The sequence below is a fragment of the Chenopodium quinoa genome, unplaced genomic scaffold (genome assembly GCF_001683475.1).
Source record: "Chenopodium quinoa cultivar QQ74 unplaced genomic scaffold, ASM168347v1, whole genome shotgun sequence".
NCBI lineage: Eukaryota > Viridiplantae > Streptophyta > Magnoliopsida > Caryophyllales > Amaranthaceae > Chenopodium > Chenopodium quinoa.
This window is the reverse complement of record NW_018744991.1, coordinates 635,940-652,146: the sequence shown is the minus strand read 5'-3', so window position 1 is coordinate 652,146 and position 16,207 is coordinate 635,940. Positions and strand designations below refer to the sequence as shown.

Genomic DNA, 16,207 nt, shown 5'->3' with positions numbered 1-16,207 from the left:
AAATTTATATATTTAGGCATGCATCTTGCCCAAGTACGTATATAGCTTAGCTACGTTTAATTTAGTTCAGCTTATTTTAAATGCGATCTTATTTCACAAATGGTCAAATCAAATTATATCATACTAAAGTTGCAGCCACTTATTGCTAAATATCCATATGTGAAAAATACAAATTAATACAAAATTTATTGACATATCATTTGATCATCTTAAGAATTTTGTATAAATAACATCAATTTTTAAATCAAATACTTCGTATAAATCTAAAAATCAGATAAGAAGAGTATATCAGAATTATCAAATATACTCTGATATTTCTGATATACTCTTCTTATCTGATAAGACCCACCTACAATAGGTGGGTAACAATTTCAGAATTATCAAATAAGTTCCAATCATGTAATCTAATCATAGCCTTAGTGTTTGAACTTTATTACTACTTGTATAAGATTATGCTTTTGTTAGAAGATGTTGATATTGCATGACCTAACTTTTCCATGTCAAAAATGATGAAGAAAAGAAAAACTTTTTCATGTCAAAAGGTATCAATCAAACACAATCCACAACTCAAACACAAAAACAAAATGGATAACTCCCTAGTCGGGAACTAATAATAATTGGAAAAGATAATGAATAGTCAAGTCTAACTAAATGACAAACTAAAAAGGCCCACGATTGAAATACACGCTCTTCGCTCACTTCCTCTTTGCATGTGGGCTTTTCTTTTCTCTTTCCTTAGACTTAACTTAATCTCACCTTCTTTTTTTTTTTTTTATAATCAACTCCTTATTTATTGCTACCGCCACACTACCTTTGCTTCATTTACTTCTCCACCGCCGTATAGGTATAGCCGTTTAAGGTTGCCGGTTGTGGTCAAGTTAATAAAAAAATAGTAATTCAGATAAATATTTTATTACTCTTATTGTTCATTATAGGATAAGAGAATGATCTTGATCAGATCTCAATCTTCGCAATTTTTTAAAATACTTAAAAGTGAAATAGAAGAATAAGAGTCTCGCTTGCACAGTTACACTTGCAAAAGGTTTTGAAAAATTGATGTCAATGTTCTAAATAAGGTCAAAACAATTGAAATTTTGTATACACGCCTAGATGTAAAGTGCATAAAAAGTTACCTTAATTGAGCAATAATCATCAAATACCCTTTGATCTAATATATATATATATATGACATTCTTTGCAAAACAACAACCTAATATATATACATATATGACATTCTTTGCAAAACAACGACCTAATATATATACGTAATAGTTATGAACTCATAATAGTTATATTTTTTGCCACTTGAACTATCCCTCACTCTCATAATAGTTATATCTGATAGTAAAGAAAAAAAATGAATAAAAGTCTAGTTTTACATTCACATGTACTCAATTTTGTCTCTCTTCTTTCTCATTTTGGCTCATTCCATCTTAATTTGATCCATTTTAATCATTTATAAGGTGACCACTGTACTTGACTCATCCAAAATCCAAGCATATGACTTGCGAGCACCACCAATGCCACATGCATCATTGTCATATTATCTATATATCTAAGTTTAACAGGAGTGTTGGGGTCGTTTTAAGAGGCCATATAATGATGATAAATTATCGAGCGTAATATAATAAATACTACTCCATAATATAAGTCATATTCTTAATAATAAAAATTATTAACAATGCTCTTACTAAAATAATTTGTAACAAATGAAAAACAAAAGTATTACCATACGAAGTATACTCTAAAAGCTAAAAACCAGTCAAAGACAAATAAAAATTGATAGAGTATGAATCTAATAAATAATAAGAATCATGTTAACAACTGTCCCGGACATTAGATAGCTAATTAATATATGGGTTTTGCTATACATAGCCCTAAGGGCTATGCATAAGAATCAACAATTTCATATCATTAACTCTATTTTTCTTGTTCCAATGGAATCTTATAGTATTATTAATTTAAGTTATTATTAATTTAATGTAATATTGTTTATGGGATAAGTTATTATCAAAATGCATTTATTAACCCATTAAAGCTATTTTTATTTTCCTTTCAGGATTAAACTTTTGTATTTTATTTAATTAGTTAAGCACTAACAAATCTAACATCATACCAATAGAAAATTATATATACTGTAAAAAAAGAAAAAAATTTAAGTAGTATTAAAATCCAAAATAAACACCGTGCAAGTCAATATTTTACCCACATTCTTTCAAGAAACAACATATAGCAACCAAACCATCTATTAGATAATACTAAGTGGACAATACTGCAATATATTAGTGTGCTGCTAAGATATTTATTTTAAAAAAAAAAAATTGTTTATACGCCTGATTTGGTTTATTAGGAGATAAACTTAAGTTATTATCATCCTTTTCAAGCTTTTAATGGAGTACTATTTCCATGCCTAGCCAATCTTCATTGTTTCAAAATATTTTATTCATACATATCAAATAAAATAAAGGTATTTTACTAGAAGTGCCACATACGATCTCGCATATCTTCGGCACCCAAACAACCAGTTGAATCCATCTTAGGATAGATTGGACTGGAGAGAGTATGATGATATTGAACTTTATTTTTTATTTTTTATTTTTTTTTTATTTTTGGAAAAATTTCATGGTAATTAATTGTGTAACTAAGAAAACTAGAAAAGTATTAGTTACATTTTTGGGATGGATTAATTCTGGATTAATAGTAATATAAGATTCCATTGGAACAAGAAAAATAGAATTAATGATATGAAATTGTTGATTCTTATGCATAGCCCTTAGGGCTATGTATAGCAAAACCCTTAATATATTTAAGGCTATGTATAAAAAGCTTAAAAGGAAATAATGAGGAAAGATTAACATTAACTACATCAATCTGCGCGTGATTTTGTCATGAATTCCCAACTTAATTCCATTTTAGAAAGTATATTTAATGCTTATACATTACCCTTAGGGCTACATATATCATTACCCTTAATATAATACCTAAAATAATATTAAGTTCGAAATGCATGACAAAATCATACATCGATCAGTGTAATTAATGTTAATTTTACTTCAATATTTCCACTTTTAATTCTCTTATCTAAAGCTATCGAGACTCGTTATCATTTGCCTAAATTTTTTTTCATTTTCTTCCGTTGTTTAAATATTGCAACGGTTAATTCTATTTTACGAAGTGATTAAGACTAGATGCTTAATTATTCCATGATCAATAACACCAACGCGCCAAGTAATGCACTTGCTAAACACTCCACATTGACTCGTCACCTTCTAGTACGCTAGTACTCTCTCTCTCTCTCTCTCCATCACTTGACATCCTCACCTTCTTTCCTCCCTTCAATGCTCTTTCATTTTCCTACTCATTCTCTCGCTCTCTTTCCCTCTCCTCTGAATCACCCCCCATTCATTCATTCATTAATATTCATTCATTCATTCCAAAACCTAACAACCACCCAATATGGCGGTCGACGACGACATGTGCAGCGACGGAATGCAATGCACAGACCACCCTTACCGCACCACCTCCCCCAGCGGAGGGATCTGCGCGTTTTGCCTTCAAGACAAACTCGGTAAACTCGTCTCCACCTCTTCATCTTCCTTCCTCTTTAACTCCTCTTCTTCCTCCCCTTCTTTCAGATCTGACCTCCCTTCCTCCGCCGCAACCACCTCACTCTCCATCTCCATCCCCACCGCTTCCAACACCATTCTCGCCAACACTACAAATAGTCGCAATCACAACCATCACCATCATTATAATCAACATCGTCATAATAATACTATTAATCATCTTCAAAAAGATCATTCTACTACTACTAGTAGGCCCCGCATACCTTTTCTACTCACTCAAAAGAAAAAGAAGAAAGCTCTTGGTCTTGTTCCTCCTTCAGATGATGTCCAGTCTTCTTCTTTCTCCGCTAATAATTCTGTGCTCAAGAGAAGTAAATCATCTGCTACCCCTCGATCTGCTCGCTTTCTAGAAGATTTCAGCCCGAGAAGAAGAGGGTTTTGGTCTTTCCTTCACATCTCCAACACCCACCACAAAAAACCCACAACGATTGTCACTCCTTCGGCTACAACAACCGCGCCGCCGGAAAATACGACGGAGGCGGCGACGTCAGCGGCGGTGGTTGTGATGGATGAGACGGATGAGAGTCCGAATAGTAGCGGAGGAGCGAGTAATACGGCGTCGTTTGGGAGAAAAGTGTCTAGATCTAGATCTGTAGGATGTGGTAGTAGGAGTTTTTCAGGGGATTTTTTCGAGAGGATTTCGACTGGGTTTGGCGATTGCACGCTCCGGCGCGTGGAGTCGCATCGAGAAGGGAGTAAACACCGACACTCAACCTCACGCGCCGCCGGGGATACCGTTCGGGAGAAAGTCCGGTGCGGTGGTTTATTCGGCGGACTTATTGTTACTTCCTCTTCTTCATCGACAACTTCGTCGTCTTCGTCGTATTGAGGGGCTGGAGATGGACGGCCTAATGGGCCGACAGTGACTCCTGCTGGGCCGCTTGTTCATGGGCGGAGTCGGAGTTGGGGGTGGGCTTTTGCTAGCCCAATGAGGGCATTTGCGAAACCGACTACGACTCGGTATGATAGTAGAGGGGAGCCTGGTGGTGGTGGTGGTCGTGGTGATGGGAGTGTTAAGATTAGTAATGGAACGCCTAATTTGGCTGCCATTCCATCTTTATTATCAATAAGAGGTTAACATTTATTTAACAAATTTAATTTGGTAGTTTTATTTTGTATTGTTTCATTTATAATGTGTATTATTATTATTATGTCTATTATGGTAATTTCTGATGATATTTTGTTAGTAGTAAAATGTTACACTCTTGAATTTTGGGTATAAATTGTATGTTATGGGAAAAAATTTAGATTCATTTTTTTTTTTTTTTTTTTTTTTTTTTGCTATTGGGTAGATTTCATATCCTGTAGTTTTATGTATGATGTAAGATGATGATGATGTGCAATTGTGCAAATGTTATTTAGATCTTGAGTTATGACATTGGATTGAAATTAGTATGTTTGTACTTTGGTAGATATAAAATTTATGATTACATTGAATAGTTGTACACTTTTGTTTTGGTGTTTTTTGCATTAATTTTGTTACGTAGTGAGTGAGTACTTTGTGAGTTTGTGAATTATGAAGTCGTTGAGTTTTCCATGAAGAACCCATACTTGTCTAAAGAGAGAAAATGTTAGTCAAAGATGCAGTTTTCGAACCACATGGTCATCCGATTATTTTATCATTCCTTTTCGATCTTCCACTTTGCTATCGAATCTTCCCGATTCCTCCTTGTTTGTAGAAAACTCTAAAAAAAACCAGTCCCAACCGTTCGTTCTCCTGCAATATTGGATGTTTGATAGTTTGATTTGACCAAATAACACGAAGTATAGCTCCCAACAGAGATCAGTTTTGGAGCGATGGCAACACAGGTTTAGTACTCTATCCTTTCTCGCAATTCTGCTAAAGACACTTGGATTGTAATTGGGATGTTAGTACTTGGAATTGGAAATGCTAAGTACTATAGACAGATTGATTGTGATTTTCTTGATTGAACGTTTTGGCTTGTATGTGCTCTTACAATCTGTTCTATGTGCTTACAGTTTACAGGGATTTATATTTATGTAGTCCTTTCTGTAAGAACACAATGTATATTTTATGGCAGTATGGTGCTACGCATAATGAATACCATTGTTTCTGCTACTTCTTGTATAACTTGTACACAAGGTTCCTTTATTTGGCCTCTGCTTTACTTTTTTGCTTCCACGTCTAGCATGGCTGTTAATGTCCATCCTGTTGCTCCCAGCTCCCAAAACTCCCAACCTATTTCGCATACTGGATTCTCTCTTGATCAATGTTTTATCGTCTTGAATCGAGGAACTCGTCCAATGATCAATCTTTATACTTTGTATGTTATCAGCTGTGGCTGACTAATGTTGAACTCTTCTTGCCTACACAATGTTCTAATCATTCAATACATGTTCGATAGTACCATCAAATCTACTACGATCCGAAGTAAAAATTTCTAAACAATAACTAGGGAAAAGGGCAGACTTCCTAGATGCATTCTTAACTGAAGCAAGGCTAATACAGTGCATTTTTTGCCACAACATTGACAAGCTTGGCAACGATCATGCCTCTGAAACATGAACCGCACCTCTGGGAACTTCTGCTTCCGGTATCTTTGCCCTTAAAGGATTGGCCTTTGGCGTCGCCTGCATTTCCGAATGCATGACTGACTCTAACCAGTCCTGGTTTGTTCTTGAATTTTCCCTGATGAGCATGCATTCATCTTGCCAATGCTGTGCCCTATGCATTTAATCAAAATGCTCAGAAACTGCTTAACAGACAGCTACAACATTTTTGATAGATCAACTACTACAGTAAATTTTTGTATGGTGAGTTTTGCTTTTTTGATTTTTAGCACCAGAAAGTATTATTGTAGATTTGGATGGATATGTTTAATATGCCCAAGCAAATGAAGGTGATTAGATGATAGAGTCTAGGAAACTGACAAAAGTTTGCAGACTACTCCGTAAAAGCAAACAATAAAGAAATTATTTGGGGACCCTTTATTAACAACAATTACTGAAGTTTTCCATGTGAGTAACAGACTATGTGACCCTCAAACACAGTTTCATTATGCTGTATTTTTAAGTTTTAACGGTTATGTAATTTGACATATAGAAATATACTTCACTCATTCCTCCTTTTTTTATTGCCCTATAGAGCAAAGTCAATCTATTAAGGCATAGGCAAAAGAAATCATACATGGTTGATTTGCTAGTGAAAAAACATCTCAAATGTTACAAAAAGGAATATAGGTTTTTTAAAAAAAAAGTACAAAAGGAGTAGACAGGTTGTAAACAAAAATTGGCATTTTCGAAGAAAAGTACATGCTAGGGTATTAATTGAGTTAGTTTATACTCGAGTACTACTCTTTATTTTACGTAAACATTTACCTTTGTCAAATCGTATCATATCATAATCTAAGTATAAAAAGTTGGGCTTTTGAGACAATAATATATGGTATTGTAAATTTTTGCCAACCGAAATGCCAAATGTAGCGCCTCATACAACACCTATGTATTATTATAAGTAAAATTTTCTACCAACATGATTATAATATTGTAAAAATTACTAATAACTTTTAGGGCCGCTGGTGATATGATTTACATTTTACAAACAAATATTAATATAACTATTTATGAATAGCCGATTGAGATCAAAATCCGAATCAAAGTTTTAATAAGGATCGTATCGAAATCCCTCAATCATATCCATTTCGATTCAGACCGGATTTTTCAAACCCTAGTGCCAAAAAAACAGTGTGTAGTAGTGGCCTAGTAGGGCTAGTACCAATTCTCCAATCCCTTAAAGCCAATAACCAAATAGAGATTTGATTGTTACAATGTTATTTATTTGGACACAAATTTTGGTTCTGGACTTAAGGAGAATCTGACCAAATCTTACGAACCAACTAAGAAAAAGCCATAGCTCGGTGGGCCTGGACATGTACTAGTAACCTTTTTAGGCATTAGTAACTTATAGACTCAACTCGTAATAGGTTAAATTCCGTGTAAATGCACGGTTGTTAAATATTTATAAAAATAATATTATAAAAGTTATATAAATAGAATGGCTTGAGTATTAAAAATATTGTTTATATTATATCATATCATATCACTAATAAATAAAGTCGATCTCGCAGCCAGACTACGAGACAACGACACTTGCCATTTCAATTTTTCGCCAAGTGTCACGCCACATAGGAGATAAATAGGTATTATTGTGACACATATGATGCTAAGTAAGTGATTTTTAGATAGATATTTTTAGATAAAATTGTTGTATAAAATTTTATTCTAATATTCCATTTATACAAAATTAATCCTAACTTTTAATAAATATCCTATAACTCAATTCTATCTTCATCCTCAAATTCGTTTTAAAAAGTTCTTTAAAATAAGATCCATTTATAATATATTTAGTCACAAACTTTTATACGTAGTTAGTCAAACTGTGTTACCAACTATTACAAGAGTTATTTCATTAGTGTTATAGGGGTTACTTGGTCAGTGTTATAGTGGTTACTCAAGCAGTGTTATAGATAGGAGTTACTTAGTCAATGTTAGATGTTACTCAGATTACAGGGGTTACTCGGTCAATTTTATAGGGGTTACTTTGGTGCGGCTAGCAGCATACAAAATGCATTGTTATTTAATTTATTTAAAAAAATATTAGAGAATCAGTAAAAATAGGTTTTAATTGGTAAAAATAATTTTAATTTGGTAAAAATACTTTCAGTTCAGTGAAAATATTTTAAGTTCAATGAAAATAATTTCAAGTCAATAATAACATAGATTTCTGTTTACAAACAAAATTACCAAAAGTACACTCCATATGATATCATATGTTTAAATATCCTACATTATCAGAACGAATTATTTGACCGTATTTAACATTCAAGTAAAAATGTTATCATAAAATTTTATCAACTAATACAAAACTAGTATTAAAATAAAAAGAAGCAAGAAAAAATATTTAAATTACATGTAACAACTAAAATGGATTAATGGACAATTTAATATTTTTGAAAAGGAATTATATTTTATATTAAAAAAAATGTCATAATTTAGATACAATTTTTTTTTCCCCTAAGTAACAATGATTTAGTTTAAGAATATATTTTTGGAGGGAAAATTTTTAATGCAATATTGACAAGTGTCTTTTTTTTATTTACTTTTAGTAGTATGTAATTGATTAGCTGAGAGGTTTTTTTTTTTTTTTTTTTTTTTTTTGAGGGATAGCGGAGAGGTTGTTTAGAAATTAGGAAAATTAAGATACCATTAAATGTTTACTACAATTAATAATGTTTATTAAAAAAAAAAAAAAAAAGGCTACATAGACAATCTTTGACAATACAAATTAGTGACTTACAAATAGAGGTGGGGAGATTTAAACTTATGACCTATCGTACCTAAGCCCTCAATTTTAATTATTAGGCCAAGATCTCATCATTGAACAATTTTTATTGTTATTGAATATAATCCACGATTTACAAATCATACGTGATTCTATATATCATCGTTCATGAGAAAGTTTAAGCAAAATCACAACAATATTCTAACTCCATCCTTTCATATGACAATCGCTGATGAAAGGGATATAAATCTTATACCCTTCTCACTTTCTCTTCCTTCGTGGCTACTAAGATGGAATATGCGTACAGTATACAATATAATAAATGTATGAAAACTAGATTAAACCCGAGCCATGTTAGGTTTTATAAATTATTGATAATTGAATATAGAAGTATCTAGAGAAATATAACACAAAACTCTGTAGTCAATTACATACGGAGAATTAATATAGAATTTCCAAGGCAAATTGATGATTAAAAAAAAAAAAAAAAAAGGTAAGTTTTGGAGGGCAAATTCCCTAAAAAAAAACTCTTTGAATTTTGTACTCCGTAGTCAAAACGGTTCATATCTTTGGTCGGATAGAGTATGAAGATACATTCCTTTTTCTGTGTGGCCGGAGTTACTTATTTAGGGGTTATTCAGTCGGTCAAGGGTTACTTATTTTGGGGTTACTCAGTTAGTTAGCGCGTTTTCGCCGGGGATACTTATTCAGGGGTTAGTTATTTAGGGGTTACTCAATCGGTCAAGGATTACTTATTTTGGGGCTACTAAGTCGGTTAGCACGTTTTCTATGTAAGAGTAACCCCTGACCGACCGAGTAACCCCTGAATAAATAAGCCCCGAATAAGTAACCTTTGACCAATCGAGTAACCCCTAAATGAGTAACCCCGTCACACGACGTGACCAGCCACAAATTAAAATATGTGATGAACATATAATCCCTGCACCTTAGTCTTCAAGGAGTGCATGATTTTTTGTTACACATAAATAATAAAGCGTGCTATTTGGTCTTGGATCAGTCTTATGATATATACTCATTGCATATACTAGATTACTAGATCTAATATTTTTTTCAAAGGTTCATGAATGATCTTGGAAAAGGATGTCAAAGTGACAAATTCCTTCATTAATAAGCTAATTTTAAATGATTATATACATAGTAATTTGATAGTTGTAACGGACCAAACTACTCCAACAGCTATATTATTGGACAACAGTCCCTTATGATCCCCCTTCCCTTAATAAAAGGTTATGTTTTAGTATGAAATAATAGGACCTTCGACAGACCCTTTTTTAGTGGGAGAAGATCGAGCTTGGTCAGGAAATGTCTGGTCAAGGATTTCCTGCACAACAAACACACGTAAACTAGTCTCGGGGGTGGTTGCCGAGAAAGGCCCCTCCGATGCTAAAGTTAGTTCAGTGTGTTGAGAGTAAATGCTATGCAAGAGAATTAATTGTTTGAGGCTATTTCTGAATGAATGTAAGAGGAGACAATTGATGGCTTTTATACCTTTGCTCAATAGAGGAGAACTGGGTCATTGAGGTCAGATGGGCTTGTCATGCTGACTGGGCTTGGCTGACTTGGCATGCTTTTAGAGGGTTGAACCTTGCTTTCGCGCTTTGTAATGAAATCATTTGGACCGGCCCAATTAGTAATGACTGAATTAGACCCAAACAGGTTATATGGTGATTTTCACTCGCAAATCATGTTTTAAATAAAATTACGGGGTAACTCTTTATCTTGAAAAGCAATTCCTTAATTAAATTAAAGTGGTCTAAAATTGAGTATAAATGAAGAAAAGTATTCCTTCTAAAAAACACTGGGTTCATGAATTTGAAGTGTTATGTTGTAACTTTCAAATACAAAGTACTGTTTTAAAACTTCACTAATTGATGAAACGGGCAACTTTAAAAATTTCAGATATTACTAGTACTGTATTCATTTCTTTTTATTATGTACAGTATAACACTTTAATTTGGTGGTTCATGTTTGAATTTGGTTTAATTGCCAACCTATTTTCGGAAGGATTTCTCGATCACTAAAAACTTGAGTCATTAACAACTCTTATGACGCTTAGCTTGTATATATAAAGTATTAAGTTGTGTGCGCGTAATTGGTTCCCCTATTAGTACCAAAAAACTTCTTCATTGGTAGTTTGGTGAAACTACCTAACGTAGAAATTAGACTTTAAATTTTGTTGGTGCTAATTAAACATAATTTAATACCAATAGATGCAATTAGAATTGTTGACGGTTCAAGTCATTATAATTTGAGAAATTCAACATGAATAGTGCAGAGTATAAAAGTTTATACTTCGTATTTACATTAAACAAATCTAACATGACTTCAAAATTAGAACATGCCAGCTAATATGAAGAGATGTATCATTTTCTTAGAAAGTAGATTAATTAAAAATTTCTGACAATTTATTCAAGAGTTTTTACGTTATAATGAATGGTGATTATGTGAGGGAGAGACCAGCTATGATATTTTACATACAATACAATTTTGATGCCTCCGTCATTATAATGTTGGATTCTAGGCTACAACTACAATGTGAAGATATGGTACAAATGGTTGAACTTTCGGCGGAGCACATGGATCACATATTCACATGTGTTGTACTTCGTTTATAATTGTTGCTATGAAATGAACAAATCGTGCTAGAAATTGGGAGTGCAATTTTATCACATAAATTTAATTAATAGGGATTCTTAGTGGCAATTTTTTTTTTTTTTTTTCATAGGTTTAAAATTTTAAATAATCAAACAAAATAAGTTTCAAAAAGTTTAAAATTTTCACTCGTTAATTAAGTTAGTAAGTCAAAATAAAGTTACAATCGAACTATTAAAATGATAAGTTTTAAGGGGAAAAAAAAGTTGAAATTCAATATTTTCATCATAAAAAAATAAATACATTAAGGGTAGTAAAAAGAGTTGCAATTTGAACGCGAGTAGCCCTTATAAAGACTTAATTTTCTTGAACTGAACTGAACTTAACTTAACTTATCAAAACTTAATTAAATTATTAAACCTTAATTAAATGAAAATAATGTGAACAGAACATATCCTAAATTGGAGCATTTGTTTGAGAATTTAACTTTAATTGTGCCTTTATTACCCCCTAAAAAAAATTGTGTCTTAATTACTAGTATTGTAATTTTTACATCTCCATTATACAAATGTTATTGTATTTTTGAGTACTTTTCTTTGTTTTTGTTGATGATGTAACATCTAGGATGGTAAAAAGAGTTGAAATTCCTAAAATTAGAGAGTATAGTGATTGTCAATTATTTTAAGATGAAAGGAGTATTAGAGCCATAATTATTATAATCCATAACAATTAGTTTGTAACTTTAATAATCCAAAAGTAATACTACGATAATTAGAAGAGGCAAAAGAGAAAGAATCAAATATTAATCCGTTGAAGAAAGCGATGTTCCTACTTTCATTACAAATTATGCCATTTGGATGCATATTAAAGAAAATTAGGTGATCAATCAATTAAAAACTTAACCAATAAAGCAAAAACCAAAACAAAATCGGGTATGAGAGCTACCAAAACGTATTATTGGAGACTGAATCACCTTACCATAAATGATTGTGACTTGTTTTATTTTAATTTGATCAACAAGTCTTTTTTATTTGAGGTTGTATGCCAACTGTTTCAACTCTGATCATATTGGCTTATTGCTGAGTAGATTATGACTCCTAAGAGTACACATGTTTTTACTTGTAAGAGGTCTACTCTCATAAACGTATGTTATTTTTCTTGTACTTCATTCGTCTAAAAATAATTTTTCTGTATTTAGTATCAAAATGTTCAAAAAAATATTCTTACTCAGATGTATGTAAAGTGAACCCCCTAATAACTCTAAATAGGGGTTAGAGAAACCTTGGAGTTTATATAGTACGTACTCCCAAATTCTAAAATTGAAATAAGCCAAATATATACCCAAAAACAGAACATGCATGTAACTCACATAACCTATAATGTTGATCGGACAACGAGATTCCTATGATAGTCATACACTCGTACGAAGGGAGCTAACTGATTCAATACATATTTTAACGTACCTTAATTTTAAGATTATGCATATAGTCTAAATGTAATAACTAAGAACAAGTAAAAAAAGTCATATATGAGAGATTGGGAGTCACTAATTACAAAAATCAAATCATATAATTTGAAATAATACAAACAAGTATTACATGTCAATTATAGTTCAATATTCCTGTAAAAAAAAAAAAAAGATTAAATATTCAAGGACCTCTCCAATTGCAAGTCCTAGTAGACAATAAGTATATGTTGAATGTTTGTCAAAAAAAAGTACTTCGTGTATATTGAATGGGCCACAAAAATTGTAGGAACTTGGGGATATTGTATTAGTGCATGTCACCCTAGCTTGTTCCCGTGCAACATGTCGTTGTAGACGAGTATCCTTCAAAAAGAAAATTGGCCATAGAAAACAAACACAAACCCCTACCACAAAAGCCTAGGTTATTATGGTAACATGAGGATTATTGGACGAATGGTGTACTTTTTTCATCTCTTAAGTATTTCATATAATTTTGTTTTGACTTTATAAGTTTTTCGATACATTTAACCATTAATGTTTATAATTGTGTATTAGTAAAATGATTAAAAATAATGATATTCTTAAAACATATGTGATATAACGTATATTAAAAAAGATTTCACATTTATTTCTTATACTATGTAGATTATGAGTACGTATGTAGTCTAGAAAATTATCTCAAATATAATTGTATATAATTACTTCGTATAAGATTTTACACATTGAAAAATGCAGAGAAAAGGGGGAACATGTTCTATTATTTGGTACTTTTTTTTTTTTTTTTTTTTTTTTGAAATCCTATTATTCGGTAACTTCTACTAGCTAGCTTAGTGACTGCAAAATAATTTAAATATTATGAAGAAATAATCTCAGTAACTTTATAGTTTCAACAATTATGTCTTTGTATAATAACTTTTTGAGGGGATGTAAAAGAACAACATATATTCAATTAAAAGAGCAATACTAATACGAATTATGATTTGAAAAATAATACAACTAACACAAATTAAACTAAACTAAAATAAATTAAGATTTTCAAGACAATTATTAAAAAAAGATAAAAAATATTCACAACCTCACACATCCAAAACAAGTAATAAACTATTGTTAATAAAATAAAGTAATAACATTTCCTTGAAAAAAAAAACAAAAAAACAAAGTAATAACATATAGAGAAGCTATTGGTGAGGCTTCGTGAGGCAAGCCTCAAAAACAACCACCTAGATTATAGATGATATCATCTAGGCAATGGATGATACCATAAACACAATAGATGATATCATCCAGCTTATAAATGATATCATAGAACTAAAATATGATATCATACAACCAATAGGTACATGATTTGTCATATTACTCCATAGTTTGTTTGCTTATATGTTGCTTTTGTTGGCTGATATGTTCCTCTTGTTGCTTAATATGTTCATTTTGTTGGCTTATATGTTGCTTTTGTTGGTTGATTTCATCCTTTTGTTGGTTAATGTATTTCATTTGTTGGCTAATATGTTTCTTGTGTTGACTGATATGTTTCTTTTATTAACAAATATGTTCATTTTGTTGGCTGATATGTATTTTTTTAAAGTTTGATATATTCATTTTGTTGGCTGATATATTCCTTTTATTGTCTGCTATCAGACATCAGTTGACTGATATGTTTCTTTAATTGGCTAATATTTGTATTTTGTTGGCTGATGTCTTTATTTTTTTGTTGGCTTATATGTTTATTTTATTGGCTTATATGTTGCTATTGTTTGTTGATTTCATCCTTTTGTTGGCTAATATGTTTTATTTGTTGGCTGATACGTTCCTTTTGTTGGCTGATATGTATCTTTTGTTGAATGATATCACTACAAGAAAAAGTATTTTGGGCGTCAAAATTAAGCCTTGAGGGGCGACGAAAAAAAAATCGTGGCACATGAGTGAGAAAGGGTGATGGAATTTATTTGTAGCCCAAAGAGAAATCTTGGGCGACACTTTTGTATTTTCATCGCACAAAAACAAACATGGGCTACATATTTTAAAAGTGTGGCACATGAAATTAATATTGGGTGACACATTTTCAATTTTTGTGGCCCAAAATTGCTAAACCCTAATTAAATGCACTCAGTCGTTTCTCTCCCTTAACTTTCTTTCCCATCTCTCTCTCTCTCCTCTCTTTTTCTCTCACCTCTCTCCTATCTCAGCTCTCACTTTCTCTTTTTAGATCTCACTTTCTCTCTCGCTCTCTCTTGCTTTTACTTTCTCTCTCATCTCTTGGCTCTATGCTTAATATTTTTCTCTCGGCACTTCCTCTCTTCTCTTTTGAGCATGAATTCAAGTATGTAAACCCATACAAGTAGATTTATTTGGTCTAATTCGACCATAAAAATTTCAAATCTGGAATTTTCATGGTCAAATTTGACCATATAAACCCGTAAAAGATGAATGATATAGGTATGTTAATTTTTGTTGTTATTGTCGTGGTTTATGTTAGTTTTTGTATTTTTATGTGGTTATATTTTTTTTATATATAAATTCGTTATTTTTTCGGTTGTAATTCCTTTTTTTTTTGTTATTTTTCATTTAATTTCTGGTTATCTTGGTTTTTTGGGATTATTCTTGTTTATTTGAAGTTCATTATGGTTTTTAGGGGTTAACTTTGTTTATTTCAAGTTAATTATTGTTTTTTGGGTTTAATTTCACATCTAGTGTTTTTTTTTTAGTAATTTTGTGTGATTTTGGGTAAATTTGGTGTTTTTAGGGTGGTTTAGGGTGGCGGCGGGTGAGCGGTGGTGGTTGGTGTGGTCGGGGATTGTTCTTGTTTTATGGTGGTCGACGCATGGTAAAGGGTCATAAATAAGAAGTGTTGCCCAAACTCAATGTCAAGCTAGGTGGTAGGGGGTAATGGGCTACATAATTTACAAAAAGTGTTGTACAAATGAACATACATTGGTGACGAATGTCAAAGAAATGTGGCACAAATGTATTAATATGGGCGACGGATTTATAAAGTGACACCCAGATAAGGGCCACGTTAAAGTTAAGTGGCGCTCAAAGCTACCACTTTGTGCGACAAAAATTGTAGAAGTGACGCCCAAACTTTGGGCGACGGCGATAGGGCGACACTTCTTACGTCGAATTTTTTTCTGTTGCCTTGACTTTGGGCGACACAAATTGTGTCATGGGCGACAATTTGTTTCCGCCCAAAGTTATTTTTCTTGT

General features: G+C 32.1%; 1 protein-coding gene across 1 annotated transcript; it reads left to right on the top strand.

The window, feature by feature from the left end:
• The first annotated feature begins 3,214 nt into the window (after nucleotides 1–3,214).
• LOC110706835 (uncharacterized protein DDB_G0271670-like) lies at nucleotides 3,215–4,879 on the top strand. Its single transcript, XM_021884804.1, has one exon. It carries the CDS (start codon nucleotides 3,457–3,459, stop codon nucleotides 4,453–4,455), a length of 999 nt encoding a protein of 332 aa, XP_021740496.1. The 5' UTR covers nucleotides 3,215–3,456; the 3' UTR covers nucleotides 4,456–4,879.
• Nucleotides 4,880–16,207: the final 11,328 nt, after the last annotated feature.